This window comes from Patiria miniata, unplaced genomic scaffold (genome assembly GCF_015706575.1).
Source record: "Patiria miniata isolate m_02_andy unplaced genomic scaffold, ASM1570657v1 HiC_scaffold_20, whole genome shotgun sequence".
Lineage (NCBI taxonomy): Eukaryota > Metazoa > Echinodermata > Asteroidea > Valvatida > Asterinidae > Patiria > Patiria miniata.
This window is the reverse complement of record NW_024037059.1, coordinates 39,332,475-39,346,806: the sequence shown is the minus strand read 5'-3', so window position 1 is coordinate 39,346,806 and position 14,332 is coordinate 39,332,475. Positions and strand designations below refer to the sequence as shown.

The 14,332-nt window shown below is 41.4% G+C and overlaps 3 protein-coding genes across 13 annotated transcripts in view; 2 read left to right on the top strand and 1 right to left on the bottom strand.

The window, feature by feature from the left end:
• Positions 1 to 922: 922 nt before the first annotated feature.
• LOC119727376 (phospholipase D beta 1-like) lies at positions 923 to 2,089 on the top strand. Its single transcript, XM_038199245.1, has 2 exons — positions 923 to 1,123; positions 1,551 to 2,089. The coding sequence occupies exon 2, from the start codon at positions 1,594 to 1,596 to the stop codon at positions 2,080 to 2,082; it is 489 nt and encodes a 162-aa protein (XP_038055173.1). The 5' UTR covers positions 923 to 1,123; positions 1,551 to 1,593; the 3' UTR covers positions 2,083 to 2,089.
• Positions 2,090 to 2,565: 476 nt separating this feature from the next.
• On the top strand, positions 2,566 to 7,610 carry LOC119729099. The gene is made up of 2 exons (XM_038201615.1): positions 2,566 to 3,518; positions 5,893 to 7,610. Exon 2 carries the CDS (start codon positions 5,925 to 5,927, stop codon positions 6,312 to 6,314), a length of 390 nt encoding a protein of 129 aa, XP_038057543.1. The 5' UTR covers positions 2,566 to 3,518; positions 5,893 to 5,924; the 3' UTR covers positions 6,315 to 7,610.
• A 4,137-nt stretch (positions 7,611 to 11,747) lies between these two features.
• LOC119729095 (dystrobrevin alpha-like) overlaps positions 11,748 to 14,332 on the bottom strand; it is a 50,453-nt gene continuing 47,868 nt past the window's right edge. For 9 of the 11 annotated variants that reach the window (XM_038201612.1, XM_038201607.1, XM_038201603.1 and 6 more), the window contains 4 exons: positions 13,352 to 13,502; positions 12,631 to 12,715; positions 12,421 to 12,480; positions 11,748 to 12,105 (listed from right to left, as the gene is read on the bottom strand). In XM_038201612.1, the coding sequence (XP_038057540.1) occupies positions 11,968 to 12,105; positions 12,421 to 12,480; positions 12,631 to 12,715; positions 13,352 to 13,502 (434 nt within the window). In that variant the 3' untranslated portion in view covers positions 11,748 to 11,967. Of the gene's footprint in view, positions 12,106 to 12,420; positions 12,481 to 12,570; positions 12,716 to 13,351; positions 13,503 to 14,332 lie in introns of all 11 variants that reach the window. The other 2 variants (XM_038201604.1, XM_038201613.1) reach the window with 1 other exon arrangement.

Here is a 14,332-nt window from a genome sequence, read left to right as displayed (position 1 = left end):
TTCACAAGTTCCGTTCAATGATCCCTGCCCTCTTTCCACACAATTTAAGCTAGCTGATAGTCAACATGGTATCTTAGCAAACTATTTAGATAATTCTGAGCACATAATTATATAGAGTGGCTTTTCCTGCGCTGCTTGTATCATCGCCAATATTGATATTAAGGTATTCAGGGTGAGTAAAAAAAACCCGCGGAATTTAGATGTAGGGACTATTGTTTTAGTGAAGTTCTGCATGTAGCACTTTCAAAATCTAGGATATGAAAACCCAATTCATATAAGCTTTCTTTTAGTACAAGAATCATTCAAAAGTTACGGAATTTTAAACACAACCACCGTTTTAAAGTTCCGTCCACGGATCACCCCCAATAAAGGACGTGCGTTCTTTTAGCAAAACGACAACAATTCACACAGGTGATTTTTGTTTTGTTTTGCTGAAAGAACACTTCCCTTTTTGTGATCCGTGGACAGAACTTTAAAACGGTGGTTGCTTTTAAAATTCCGTAACTTGAAAAGTACATGAGTGATTCGAACTAAAAGAAAGCATATGAATTGGGCTCTCGTATTTGAGTTTTTTTCAAAGTGCTACATGCAGAACTTCACTAAAACAATGGTCTCGACATTTGGGTTTCCTTTTTTTTTTTTTTTTTTAACTCACCCGGTATAAGGTATGGCAGACAAAATGGGGGCGCTATTTGATTTCGATAAAGTCTTTGTTTTTGATACCCAAACCAAAAGCGCCCTCCTATTGTCGGCCATACTTCAAAAGGGCTAATTTTCCCACAAAAGTGATATCTAACACTTGACCCTATAACAAAAAATTCAAATACATTTACGTACGCGTTGGTGGTGTACCATGGGATAAGGTCCAAAAGTTCAACTCAGTGCTTCACAGATCATGAGATCATCCGCACTGAGCAGAAATTAAACATTAACACGACAAAACGGTCACAACAAATTAGTTTAGCCAGTACTCTCAATGGAAGGTAGTTCATTTGGCCGTGAAGAGCGCCATTTTGTGTTAAAATCTGCTTGTTCTCATTCTCAGTTATAGTGACTGGAAAGCTAGTCATTTTTTGTGTGTGAAATACCGTCGACAGGCGTGGACGAGGCGTTAATTGAGACGGTAAGTAAAAACAATTATATGCCCCAAATATCCGTCCTGCTGCGGCGACACACGTATTGAATCATGCAGAACAATCCGTCCACTGAGGAATCGTAAGGACTCGGTGGACCAATCCGGGCCCATACTGTATGTCAGGAGGCCCCTTCAATGGCGAAGACAATGTAGGCCTGTATGAGCTATTGGGCAAAGTTTCTGCTCCATGGTGGATTAATCTGAACAATAGCTAGCACAATGCTTTCGCCATTGAAGGGGGCATCCGCGATAGAAGTACGTAATAACGTGTCTGGATTGGTCTAGGGTCTAGTCCTACGTAAGGGTCGCCGGTAACCAATGCATTGAGGATGAGTATCTGTAGGAACAGATTTCATGATTCTCTAGCTACCTTTAAATATACCTTGTTTTGCTTCCGCCCCCCCCCCTTCCCCAGAATCATCGGCGCCAACCCATAAGGCCTCCATCCCGAGGTAATCATGACAGCGCCCACTGCACCTCGTACAGATGAGTACCCACCATCCAACCCTCCAGAGAAGATTATAACCTCACAACCTGCAGCTGATGACACCTATCCTCCAGAGCCTAGCCCATACCCACCAGATGCCAGGTCATACCCTGCTGCACATGTGCCATACCCTCCAGAGCCTAGCCCATGCCCACCAGAGCCTATATCGTACCCTCCGCCCCATCGTCCCCCTAATCCCAAGCCACAGGCTACTGCTGCAAGCCACGTCCGAGTGTCAGTGGACGACCAGGGGGGCAGGGCGGCTTATACCCATCAGTCCACGGCAGCAACCCGGCAGCCGCAGCCACAGCCGACTACGATCACCGTGAAGGAGAGGAGGCGGCGTCGAGGCAGCGGTGCATCAGACGCGGTGGAGTGCTGCCTCCTAATGGCTGCCTGCAGTGGGATGTGTGAAGATTGTGACTGTGACGACTGCGACTGTGACTGTGATGACGATTAGGATGGAGCTTTAACCCTAAAAGGGCCGGGGGGGCGGAATCCGCCCCCCCCCCCTCAACATTTTCCGCGATAGCTTCTAAAAAAATTTTTTTCGCGACCCCAGCTATTATGACTTTTTAGCCTCGAGCTTTGCGCATCTTTTGATACCAAAAACATAAAAATCGGACCACGGGTTTGCACGTAGCGAAAACTTTTCCGGCGCTACGCGCCGTGAAAACTGAATTTTCACATATACGTCGTGTACACCGAGCAGAATTGGCATTCATACATATGAATAATTAATTAGCCATAATTCCAAAACCCTTTGACCTATAGTCATGAAATTTCTTGGGCATGTTGAGGAAGAGTTGTTCTATGCATGTAGTGAGTTTCAAAAATGTTCGTCACTCGATGGCCGAGATCTTAGGGGGGGGGCGGAATCCGCCCCCCCCCCCCCCCCCCCCCCCCCCCCCCCCCGGCTGAGAGATGGTCAAAATAACCCGGCCCCTTTAGGGTTAAAAAATGTTTAAAAATAGTTTCCGAGAGCGAAGAAACATGGCATTGACTTCGTGAAACAACTGTATTTTCTCAGATGTCGTTTGTTTATGATTAGACCATTTTGTTTTTGACAAGAACATAATCTCAGAGATTTCCCCAACATTCATACTTGTACATAACGGCAGAGGGGATTATCAAGTAATCATATCTTGTGAACACGTTTACGCATGGTAGTTTAGGTGTGGTTCTGTACCAGTTTCAGTTTGTCACAGTAATTTGTCTGGCTTGGTTTTTGCACCCGTTCCCACGCCCAACTCCGCGGGACCTTGCACAGTGTGTGCACAGTCCAGTTGAAACATTTCTGGGGTCGATTGTCTTTGATTCAAGCATACAACTGTAAATTCCCAAAAACCCACCCCTCAAAAAAGAGATTTCAAAATTCTGAAGAACTTGCAACACTCAATTTTGAATGACGGAAATGAGAACAAAACCAGTGCGAGTGCACAAACAGCTCTGGCCTTGTTGCGAGCAGTCTTGCGGGAAATCGATCAGAATGATCCCTACCAGAGAGCTGGACACTGCGACGCCGATTTCTGGGGAAAAACTACCGGGAACCCCCCGTTTCCCGTTAGTGCCACTGCTCTTCCTCCTGATTGGTTGTAAGCGAGAACCACAATGCACCGGACTGAAACTGAAACCACTAGAAGATCGGTGACTGAGACAAAACATTTTTATTTGTGTTTAGGAGGAAATAAAATGTTCAATTGGCCCACTCAGCCGCTGGCTATATATAAATTCATGATTTTCGAGAAGGGTTGAACATTTTGTGGAACTTTTGGTGGAAGAGCTGTACCAAACGCACGTTGCTGCAGAACCGACACCTACTGGGAGTTTCTGCATTGGATCGAGGACTTCATTTATATTGCAAACCATCATCCTGCAGTTAAGCTTTAATACGTGGTAAGATCATTATGGTTTTATTTGATACAAAAAGGGGTGGGGAGTGAATTCTGGTGCTGGGTTTCATTGGGCTGTCGTCGGATAAACTTTTATTCATGTGCGCCGAATTTGTGTGCACTTTCAGACGAAACCTTAATTTGCCTGTACTCTATAGAAATATGCGTAGTAGAATGCCATGGTCCAGTGGTAACGGTGTTTGTCTCATGGTTCGACCCTGCCAGGAACATGGTGTTTGTGCCCTTGGGCAAGACACTTTACTACAATTGCCTATCTCCACGCAGGAACCTATGGGTACCTGTGTGGGTAGATCGAGGACCGACTGTGCGCTGATACCGGCTGCCGCGTGGTCTCGTGGCCTGATGAACGGAAAAGTAAAGCGCTTTGAGATTATTGATACGATGAAAAGCGCTATACATGATAAGCATTACAATTTATTTTCCATTTTTTTTTTAATTTTAATATTGTACATTTTTATCAGTTTGCTAGAATAAGTGATACCTCACCAACAAGTATCTTTTAACGAAATTCAATCAGAATATTTATCAATTTAAAAAAAAAATTTGTTGTTGCCGTGTTACTTGTTGGTGTCCCTGCCACACTGTAGATGGTGTAGCCGTGGTTATGCATGTGGATTGTTTACTTAAGATTTGACGGGGACTTTACTGAATAGAGTCTGGTGACTGTACATAGAAATTTCTTTGAATAAAAGTCGAATCGTTCATTCATGTGCACTTGTTATGCAAAGATGGGACAGTGGTTCAAGGATATCTATGTCGACTTGCAGAAAGTGTGCAAGAACGCGACTTGAATGCTTTTATGTGTTCACAATACAACGACGCTGTTTAGTTATTTCAGTGTGTGACACAGTGAGAAATTTTGGAATCATAATGGCGTCAGCGATACTTGCTGGGGAGCTCTTGCGTACGACTTTCTGTACCTTGGTACTGTTGTTTCCAGGACAATTGTGTGTACGGTAACCCGACGTACCCAGATTTTTAAAGACGAAATTGCCGACCTCAAACTTGTTAGTGCCATATTTGGCAACTATATGTGCGTTATTAGTTTAATTAAACAAATGAACAGGTTAATTAAACAAAGTACCATTGAAGGTACCTAAAAGTAAACATAACTGCATAGAAGACCGACAGACGAACATAAAATGTTACAAAATAAACATTAAGTTGTCTGGATAATTTCTTAGGGCGTTACCGGCAAGTTAACACAAACTTGGTGTCAAATAGATCATGGGAGTTACTTTTCTTTGACTTTTCATACAAGTTTACATAAACTTTAACTGTATGGTAGCCACGGGGGGGGGGGGGGCGACAGCCCCCCCCCCCCCCCATGAAACCTTGTCGCCCCCCCAATCGCCTCCCCCACTGAGATTTTGAGTTTCTAAACAAATTATCATTGATCTACATGACGCCCCCCCCCCATGAAATGTTCCAGCCCCCCCAGCGCCCCCCCACTGAAAAATTCCTGGCTACGCCACTGACAGTACATACAGGGGACGAAGTTGGAAAAGAAACACGCATCGCGATATCGGAACGCCTGCGCGTAGTTCAGGCAAGTCAAAAGATCATTCTGTCTTTGGTTTTTTAAATCTTTTTTCAATGGAAAGTGAATTTCGATTTTCAATTACTTAGCTTGACCCACCCACCCACAATTTGGAAAAAAGATCAAAATTTTAAAACATTGAAAATTCTGAATGGCCCCTTACAGTAGCTGGAGTTTATTTAAAAAGACACAGCTGACTATAATATAAATCAAAAATAAATATGGAATAGATTGCAAGTTTCGAAAAGAGCCAGAACGTAAACTGTAATGGTTTCAATGAGTTTCCAGATGGATATTTTAAAATGCATATTAAATTTACTTTAAGTTACTGAATCCCGTTACTAAAGCTGCTCCCCCCTAACCCAGACGTTTCCCAAACAATTCGAAAGAAAACTGAAAGTATGCTTTCCAACTTAGGCCAAAAAAAAATTAAGTCGGTCTCTGGTCAGCGCGCGCGTCGATTTTAATCATGCGCGTCGATTTTTTTTTTCCAAAATGTTCCGCGGTAGCTCCAACAGCGCCCTCTATTTCCGCACCTCCTCATTTTTCTTTACCAAAGAGCACCAAGGAATGGGAAATTGCACCAAGGCAAGTGATCGAAAGCACCAAGGCAAATTATGGAGGACACTAATGTACATGAGGACACCAAAAAAAACAAAATAGTAACCCACCTTGTCTGTACAATCCAAGCTTGAAGAAAAGAAAAAAAAAGCCAAAAAACAAAAAAAAAGCCGCGTGGCCGCGTCAATTCCGGAACTTTGGGCTGACCAGAGACCGAACATTTTTTTTTTGGCCTTATGCTGCTTTTTTTTTTTAGATCGCTCGAGGGCTTCTGATCGAGGAAACAAAATGAGCAACGCGTCTGAAAACAAGAGTGCGGACAGGGAACAGGACGACACAGAGACGGCCACAGACAGCGGTCAAGACGCGCAAACACAGCAGGATTCAGACACCAAGAAGGAAGACAAAGATCCTTCAGAATCCAAGAGCAAGGAGACAGCGAGCAAGGAAAGCAAGAAGGACGAGGAAGAGAAGGAGGGCGGGGGAGTCGCGGCCAAGGAGGCGGCGGTAGCCCTGGCGGGAGACACCAACACGGCCGAGGGGAGGAAGAGGCGACGTCAACGTCGGAGGCAACTGCTCTCCTGTTTCCGGCGTGTCACCAAGTGCGTCAGAAAAGAACTTGACGACGACGACGATGCTGGCGACTGCTGCTGCGGTTGCTGCAGTGATGATGAATAGAAGCGGGATATATACCCCGTGCTGAGGTTGAATTGGATACAAACGCGCATGTTCGTAGTGGCTAATAATTTCCGCGCATGTGCATTTTGAACGAGGGGGAAGTCAGCATGGGGTATACGCGCGGTAAACACGGTATACCAACATACCACGATATTTGCAATAAAGCTGAAAGTTAAAGAATCTGTTGACGGCATTTTTTCTCTTAATATTTTTATGTGGCTCTGTAAACTTAGTTAACTGAGAAATGCAAATGTTTAAAGTTGTAAAAGATTCTTAGGGTTTACATTAAACAATTGAATATTTTATACATGTAAAGTGTAAACATAAACAAGCATCGATTTTGAAATAGACATGCTTTGTATGAAAGCTTTTTAGGGGTGGACAAAAGGAACAATTTAATGGGCGCTATAAACCTCCTCGCAATTAGCTTTTCTCCGAATTTTAAATCGAGACTCGGACTCTGAAATCACAACCAGAATGCCTTTGCTGTTTTTTTTGTACATTTTAATCGTTACGTTTGGTGCGTAACACTTTTAAGTTTCCCGATGCGAAATACACGAATAGTTAAGACATTCCACAGGTATGTACACAGGATAAAATCACCGATGATCCGCTGCCATGTAATTTGAAGTAAAAAAAACCAAAGAAACTAATACCACGCTACTTGTAATTCAATTTTTATTTCAATCCGCCATAGACATGACGTGATACCTCACCCAAATTATCTCAAAATTGAGCTTCAAATTAAGTTAAAAAATTTTGTTTCTGGTAACATTCATGTTTAGTGAGAAAATAAGTAAATGTACGATGGCCCTGGAACGACACTTTAATGTTACTCTTTTCAATATGAACGTTGTACCTTTTTGCAATGTGCACGGTGCATACGTTGCTTTATATCTCAATGTGGAAGTTGTTCCTTGTCAATGTGAACGCTTCTCTATCAAATGTCAAAGCCTAACATGATATTTCTTTCTCACTGCTACAAAGTTTAACTTGGGGTGGCAAAGCTGTGACATAATTAGTTTAACGGTCGACCAACATAACCGGTTTATTAATCGGTAGGGACATTTTGCACTTTGGTGAAGTTGAGGGTTAAACTTTTTGCGGATGCGAGACTCTAACATTCCTTATCAGCGGTGTTGATTTCCTCCGATGTTTAGTTTCGTCACAATGGACTTTCTGTTTGGAGTGCATAATTATTACTCATAGGTTCCTCTTTCTCTTTCTTTTTCTCCTGAAAACAGGAAATTACACGCGTTTGGAAAATTTGCTTTAAGCTGAAACTGTAAAAAAAAAGTGGGGCGTGTCTGAAAAACGCTGGGCTTTTTGGTTAAAAAAACAGGAAACCCAAATGGCAGGACCATTTTTTTAAATGAACTTTTGCATGTATCACCTGCAAAATCTAGAATATGAAGCCCAATTCATAAGCTTTCTTTTAGTACAAAAATCATTCAAATGTATTTTTCAAGTTTTTTTTTAAACACAACCACCGTTCTGTCCATGGATCACAAAAAAGGTAAATGTCCTTTCAGCAAAACGAAACAAGACCACACAGGGAAGTGTGTGAATTATTTTTGTTTGCTGAAAGAACATCCACTCTCAAATGTGTATCCTTGAGGAGACATTTCTTTGTTCTCGTGTGTGCTCAAATTTGTATCCTTGACAAGGCAATTTCTATAGATAAATAGGTCTCCACAAGGTTTTCACGAAATAGATATATGGATTTTACTCAAAAACAAGGAATTTCCAAGGTGGGTTGATCTTGTCGCAAATGAAAGAGCTTTAGAAAAGGGATATTAAGTCCGAATTTCAGCCAAGGAAATTAATTCTGGTTAAAATAAGAGCATTTTGAAACTTCACTTTCAAAATTGAAAACTTTACCACACGCACACACATTTTTGTGTGATCCGTGGACAAAACTTTAAAACGGTGGTCGTGTTTAAATTCCTCATGCACTTGACAAGTGCGTGAGTGATTTGAATGATTCTTGTACTAAAAGAAAGCTTATGAATTGGGCTTTCATATCCTACATTTTGAGAGTGCTACAGGCAAAACGTCATTCAAAAATTGATCCTGCCATTTGGGTTTCCTGGGTTTTTTTACTCACCCTGTTCATGCTCTTTGCAGTATATTCAGGGATGAGCTTGTCAATAAAAAAAGGGCTGAAAATTGCCGAAAGGACTGGAAGATGCAGATCTTTCTATACTGAAAATGTCTTTCTCTCAGATTAAAAAAGTCTGATTTCAGACGAAAGTCTGAAAAAATCTCATGCCTGTATATTGTACCCGCTCCTTTCAAATAAGCATGATTTAGCCCCAAAGCAGGTAGATTCTATTCCCAATCCCTTGTTATATGTTGATAGTTTTGTCAAACTTAAAAAAAAAATTAGAAAAAAAGGAGGAAATAGCCTTCAAATATAGGGCCTATATATATGGGACTATAATAATGATGAATTTTCTTCGGTATGTACATTCAATTTACAAGCTAAAATATAAAACCCAGGCTGCTTATTAAATATGAAAATTAGAGCACGGCTTTTTAAATTAAAACATGATTTGATAACTGTAAAATGTGAGATGTGATAAATTCAAAATTGAGAAGTTTGAAGTTCTTGTTTGAATGCATGTTCCCACACATGTACATCCACCAGCGCTTAAAGGGAAAATACAACATTTGCAAAATGCAAACATCAAAAAATAAAACTACCAAATCATTTTGAAATACCTTGCTGGACTGTTAGTGAATGACAGTGTAAAGCATCCTGTAAAATCATGGCACCTGGTATACTGTCATTTTCAAGAAACGTGGTATTTTTGTATCAATTTCCAACGCTGATCGGCCGATCAGCGTTGGAAAAAAACTGGCTTTTTTTTCAAATACTGGCCCCAATTGACCATCGCACTTGTTTGCAATCGATAACAAACCTATGAACGGGTACGAGCCAGCTAGACTGGTTCCCTGACCTTACAATTCCCCAATGTATGTAAATTGCTCTGTTTCTTCTTATATGGAGTCAGGGAACCAGACTACAGGAAAATGATTTTTTCTTGGTTTTTATAGCATTTTCGAACCCAAAACCTCACAAAAGTCAGTGTAACTATATTTGCTATATATTTCCAACCCCCCAATTCCATCCATTTCTGAAAATTACAGCAAAAGCAAATGATGTATATTCCTTTAACATGCATGCGGTTTTAAGTTTAATGCTCATGGGTCTTCCCATGAGGTTTGGGGAACATTTTGTGACATTCGGACATTGAATATTAAGTATAAGGGGTTGCTCCAAAATGTTATCAATGATGTTAAACTGAGTGACCCTGTATACATTATCTTAAAGGGAATAAACAACATTTGCAAACATCGAAAAATAAACTACCAAGTTTTTACGAATTACCTTTATACCTTACTAGGATGTTGGTAAATGACAGTCTCAAGCATTTTGTTAAATTATGGCACCTGGTGTGAAGTCATTTTCAAGAAAATGGTATTTTTGTAAACATTTCCAATGGTGGTCGGCGGACCAGCGTTGGAAAAACCTAACTATTTTTCAACTACTGCTCCAAATTTACTGTTTTTTTCAGTCCAAATTTTGTTTGCTATTGGTTACATGTTCGTGAACGGGTGCAGGCCAGCTAGACTGGTTCCCTTGCCTTACAATTTTCCATCATCTATAAATTGATCCATTTTATCTTTTGTGGAGTCAGGGAACCAGACTACTTGAACATTTTTGTTTTTCTTGGTTTTTCCAACCTTTTCGAACACAAAACTTCAAAAATGTCAGTGTAACAATATTTGATCTATTATACTAACCCCTCAAATAGTTCATTTCTGAAAATTACAGCAAAAGCCAATGATGTACATTCCCTTTAAAATGTGTTAAACTCTTACAAGTATGTCCAAACTCCATGGAAAGACCCACCTGTATGATGTTATTTAAAGAGCAAAGTTTTGCCGAGGTAAACTTAACATGTGATCCACGCATACGTCACATACCTTGCCTTTTAGCTTAATACAAAAAGAATGACTGCACTTACTGACCTTCAAACAAGTCAGCATCAGAGAACCTCACGTAGCCTAGATTTTCTTATTGATAATCCAAGACAAAGAAAACTTTCAAAATTGAGCTGATATGTAATAAAAAAAACAACAGATTTATGACACGTGTGACAGGTACATTTCGCTGAAAGAAAAGCTGATTCACCACAGTGACCTCGACGTCCTTGACAAAGGTTCATTGTGGTGAATAGACAAGAATACAACTGCTATTTCATGAGTGAATTCTATCATAGCAAAGCTCACTTTCCAAAAATCTACGACACTAAACAGCTGCTGATTCTAACATACACAGGCTGGTGTTTTTATGTTAATCTTCCAAATCAACTCAAAATGGCAGTTAAACCAATGCATTGATCAAAAACCAATATGAAGTGATCATTAGTATTCATTAATGCATCATTATTCCATATTGAATATTCATTAGCTTTTATCAACTGATATTCAGCGCAACGATCGTTGGCTACGAATATATGAATTAATTAGTGCGGCAGTGATTATTTACCGAAGATGAATTTCAAAGTAAAAAGTTATGGAAAATTAAATAGGAATGGGAGATACATGATCCTTTTTACAAAAAGTGACCCCAGCCATCTTGTCTCCTACCTTTGAGACGTACTCTAATGTTTCTACTTTTTTACAAGTATACATACTGTGGGTTTAAATAAACATTTTACAAATACAGTAGGAGAGTTAAGGTTTTTCCATCCTGGAGGTTCAGCCAAAATTCTTTTTCTCATTAGATTCGAAGCTTTGCACCCTGGAGTATTGGTATAGGTACATCGATGGTTACCATGCGTGTTAAATCTCTGAGGAGATCGGAGTAAAACCAGAGTTTTTTAGCTGCGGAAAGTAGCTCAAGAAATGATCGTGTCGCTACGTTGGTTAGTAACAAACTTCAGCAAATGCCCTTTACGGCAATCAATCACCTTGTCTCTTAGGCCCTCGCAACAACACGTGCTTCAGGTCTCCACTGACTCTACCAAATTATTGCAGTGGTGGAAAATTGGGCCACGAGGTCACTCATTTCGCATTGGGGCTGGCGCTGTACTGCACACAAATTGGGTGTTCCACATGCTATAAAACACTCCATGCACCAACTGATGTTCAACAAAATAATGGGAATCTTTTTCAATTGACAGTCACGACCACGTGAGTAGTTGTGCATTATAAGAACAGACTTGTACATCATGTACATGACTTATAGGCTACAGCAGGTCTACAGTTGAGCCGCAGCTTCCGAAACCATTTCGAGTTTGTTCTCATTGTGTTTTGACAAAAATGCAGCTTTGGGACATAAGTTGCTGTCAGTGACGGGTACTACTGTATATTCTTTACGGTGGGAAAAACAAGAAAATTTCCACATTTGTCATGGATTTTGAGCAATATTCTCCAAAACTGTGAATGAAGTAGACTAACCACAAAAAACAGCAACCCTATCCGAATTATAACTGCCAAGAACAAACCGCTCTTTCAGATGAAATTTTAACCAAAGACTTGTCCCCCATTTCCAAAACCTTAGCTCTTCCACTGCCAGACTTTGATACAGATAAAACAGATCGGCTATCGATAACTGGCTATTGATTCAATTGATTATCGATCACCGATTGATCCATCGGCGGGTGTTGTCTTCCCAGAGGGGGTTGCGTGGTTCGTCGTCATCGGTGCGGATGTAGCTTTCGTCGTCTGTGGTGGTGCGGTTGAAACTTTCGTCGTCCGTGTGACGTCGGTACACTTCCTACAAGTTGAAGACAAACCCTATGCGTTACGCTAAACTTGTCAAGACAGGGGGACTTTTTATAATGTGCAATATTCTCAATCCATTCTAAAGCCCATCACACCCCATCCCCTTCCACCCCCCCCCCCTGAAAAAAATGATCTTGGCCAGGTTTGATTCTGGCAGTCAACATTTGCAAGCATACCTAACACATGGTTGTTAAATCTGCACTAGTACGCGCAGTTAGTGGGTTCGAATCCCGTCAGTGCAAAAGTGACTTACCTCAAGGAGGGGCGGAGAGATGACAAAAATGGGGGGGGGAGGGTTTTTTCCTACCTTAGCTTCTTTGAGCTCGTCATCGGTGACTCGACCCTGTAGTTCATCGTCTGTTCTCATGTAACTGTTCGAATCCCGTCAGTGCAATAGTGACTTACCTCAAGCAGGGGCAGAGAGATGACAGAAAGGAGGGGGGAGGGGTTTTCCTACCTTAGCTTCTTTGAGCTCGTCATCAGTGACTCGACCCTGTAGTTCATCGTCTGTTCTCATGTAACTGTCGTCATCGGTGCGCACGTACGACTCGGCATCATCAGTGGCTATGTAACTCTCGTCGTCTGTCTGGCTTTGCCCAGAGCTGAATAAAAGGGGAAAAGAAAAAAACGCAGGATGCATGTGGTAGGCATGACTGTATCTGAAAGAATTTGTCAAGTGGTGAATCATTTGACATCGCAGACGAAAAGGGAAAACAATAACACTATTTTATTTATTTCTGGTAATGAAACCAAGGATCACTCAAAAGTGCCCTAGGCACTGTAGCCCGAAAGCCTGGAGAAACCTGAAGAGAGAAGACAATAAGAAGAAATTTCAGTTTTAGAGGTGGGAGGAAAAGCCCAGAGGAATATTCTGGGGAAAACCCACGGAATCAGGTAGGGACTGAAAACCCAATCCACAAATTGGCCCAGGCAGGATTCGAACCTGGGTCACAGCGGTGGAAGGCGAGGAAAGTACCACTGCGCCAACCTGACTCCCCTACTATCAATTTTGCAGAGGAAAGAAGAGAACAATCATCATCAACTTAATCATATTTGTTATAAAATTACCTTGTTCCTTTCTACACTGAATCATTTTGTCTGTTACCCCTTAGATTGCCCGAGCACTGTATTTCATACATTTATCAAGGAATAACTAAAATATTATAAAGTGTAATACAAACCGGCGAATGGGTTCAATTCATGCTTTTATAGTCCGGTTCCCGTTGTGTTTTACTCACACATCGAGTCCTGAGGGAGGCCGGGCGTGTTCCCTTGACCGTCCCTCTTTCCGCGCGGTCAGCTCAGCGATGAAGTCCTGCTCGGACATCTTGTTGCCCTTCTCGCCGGTCGACCCAGAGCGCTGGCCCGCCCTGTGACTTGTGGGTAGATCTGTTAGAAGCCGATCAGAGAGACAGACAACTTGCAATGGGAGAAATCCCTTCCTCTACTCTTCCCTGATTATCTTGCCCTAGTGAATGGGCTTTACGAAAGAATTTAAAGCTAAAATTACAGGCTAAATCTAAAGCCAAAAAAAAAGTCTTCGGTTTCTGGTATGGAGCTTGCCAAAAAAAGTGGTGTGGCGACGCGGCTTTTTTTTTTTTTTTACCTGACTTTTTTGCTTCAAATGTCGGCTGATGACTGCAAATGGTGTCCGACTAAACTTAGTGCAAATATATGGGAGTCCAGAGAGGCCACATAAAGCTTATTCTCGATCATAACCCCATCTAAAAACACGTTAAAATTGTGCAGCAGCAGGATTCCAGTCAAACCAGTGAGATTGGCGGTTTTGAGACATCATCTTTCATTGAAAAAAAAACTTTTTCATTTTGCCGACGCGCATGGCTACGGCGACGCGCGCGCATACCAGAAACCGGAGACTTTTTTTTTTTGGCCTAAGCACAGATTGTTGAGCAATCGTAATAATTGTACAGAGATGAGGGCTGTTTGTAACATATTTCAATTTCCATTCCATCAAATATTCAAACATTTCCAGAAGGAAGATGTAGGAAAACGGTCCGTTCTCATTCACGCTAATCATGATGGAATCTGATGTTTCATTACTTGAGGATTTGCGTGAGGTCTCAGAAAACATCTTGACTACAAGCACACACAAATGCCACTTTATCCCTTTACTCACTGTAGCACCTGAAACCACCCAAACACTCTGGTGTTTGATGGTTCTTCAGTGATTAAAGGGAATATACATTTGCAAACATCGA

Excerpts from the sequence above, each read along its gene's own strand:
- LOC119727376 (XM_038199245.1), top strand. The coding sequence starts at position 1,594 with ATGACAGCGCCCACTGCACCTCGTACAGATGAGTACCCACCATCCAAC.
- LOC119729099 (XM_038201615.1), top strand. The coding sequence starts at position 5,925 with ATGAGCAACGCGTCTGAAAACAAGAGTGCGGACAGGGAACAGGACGAC.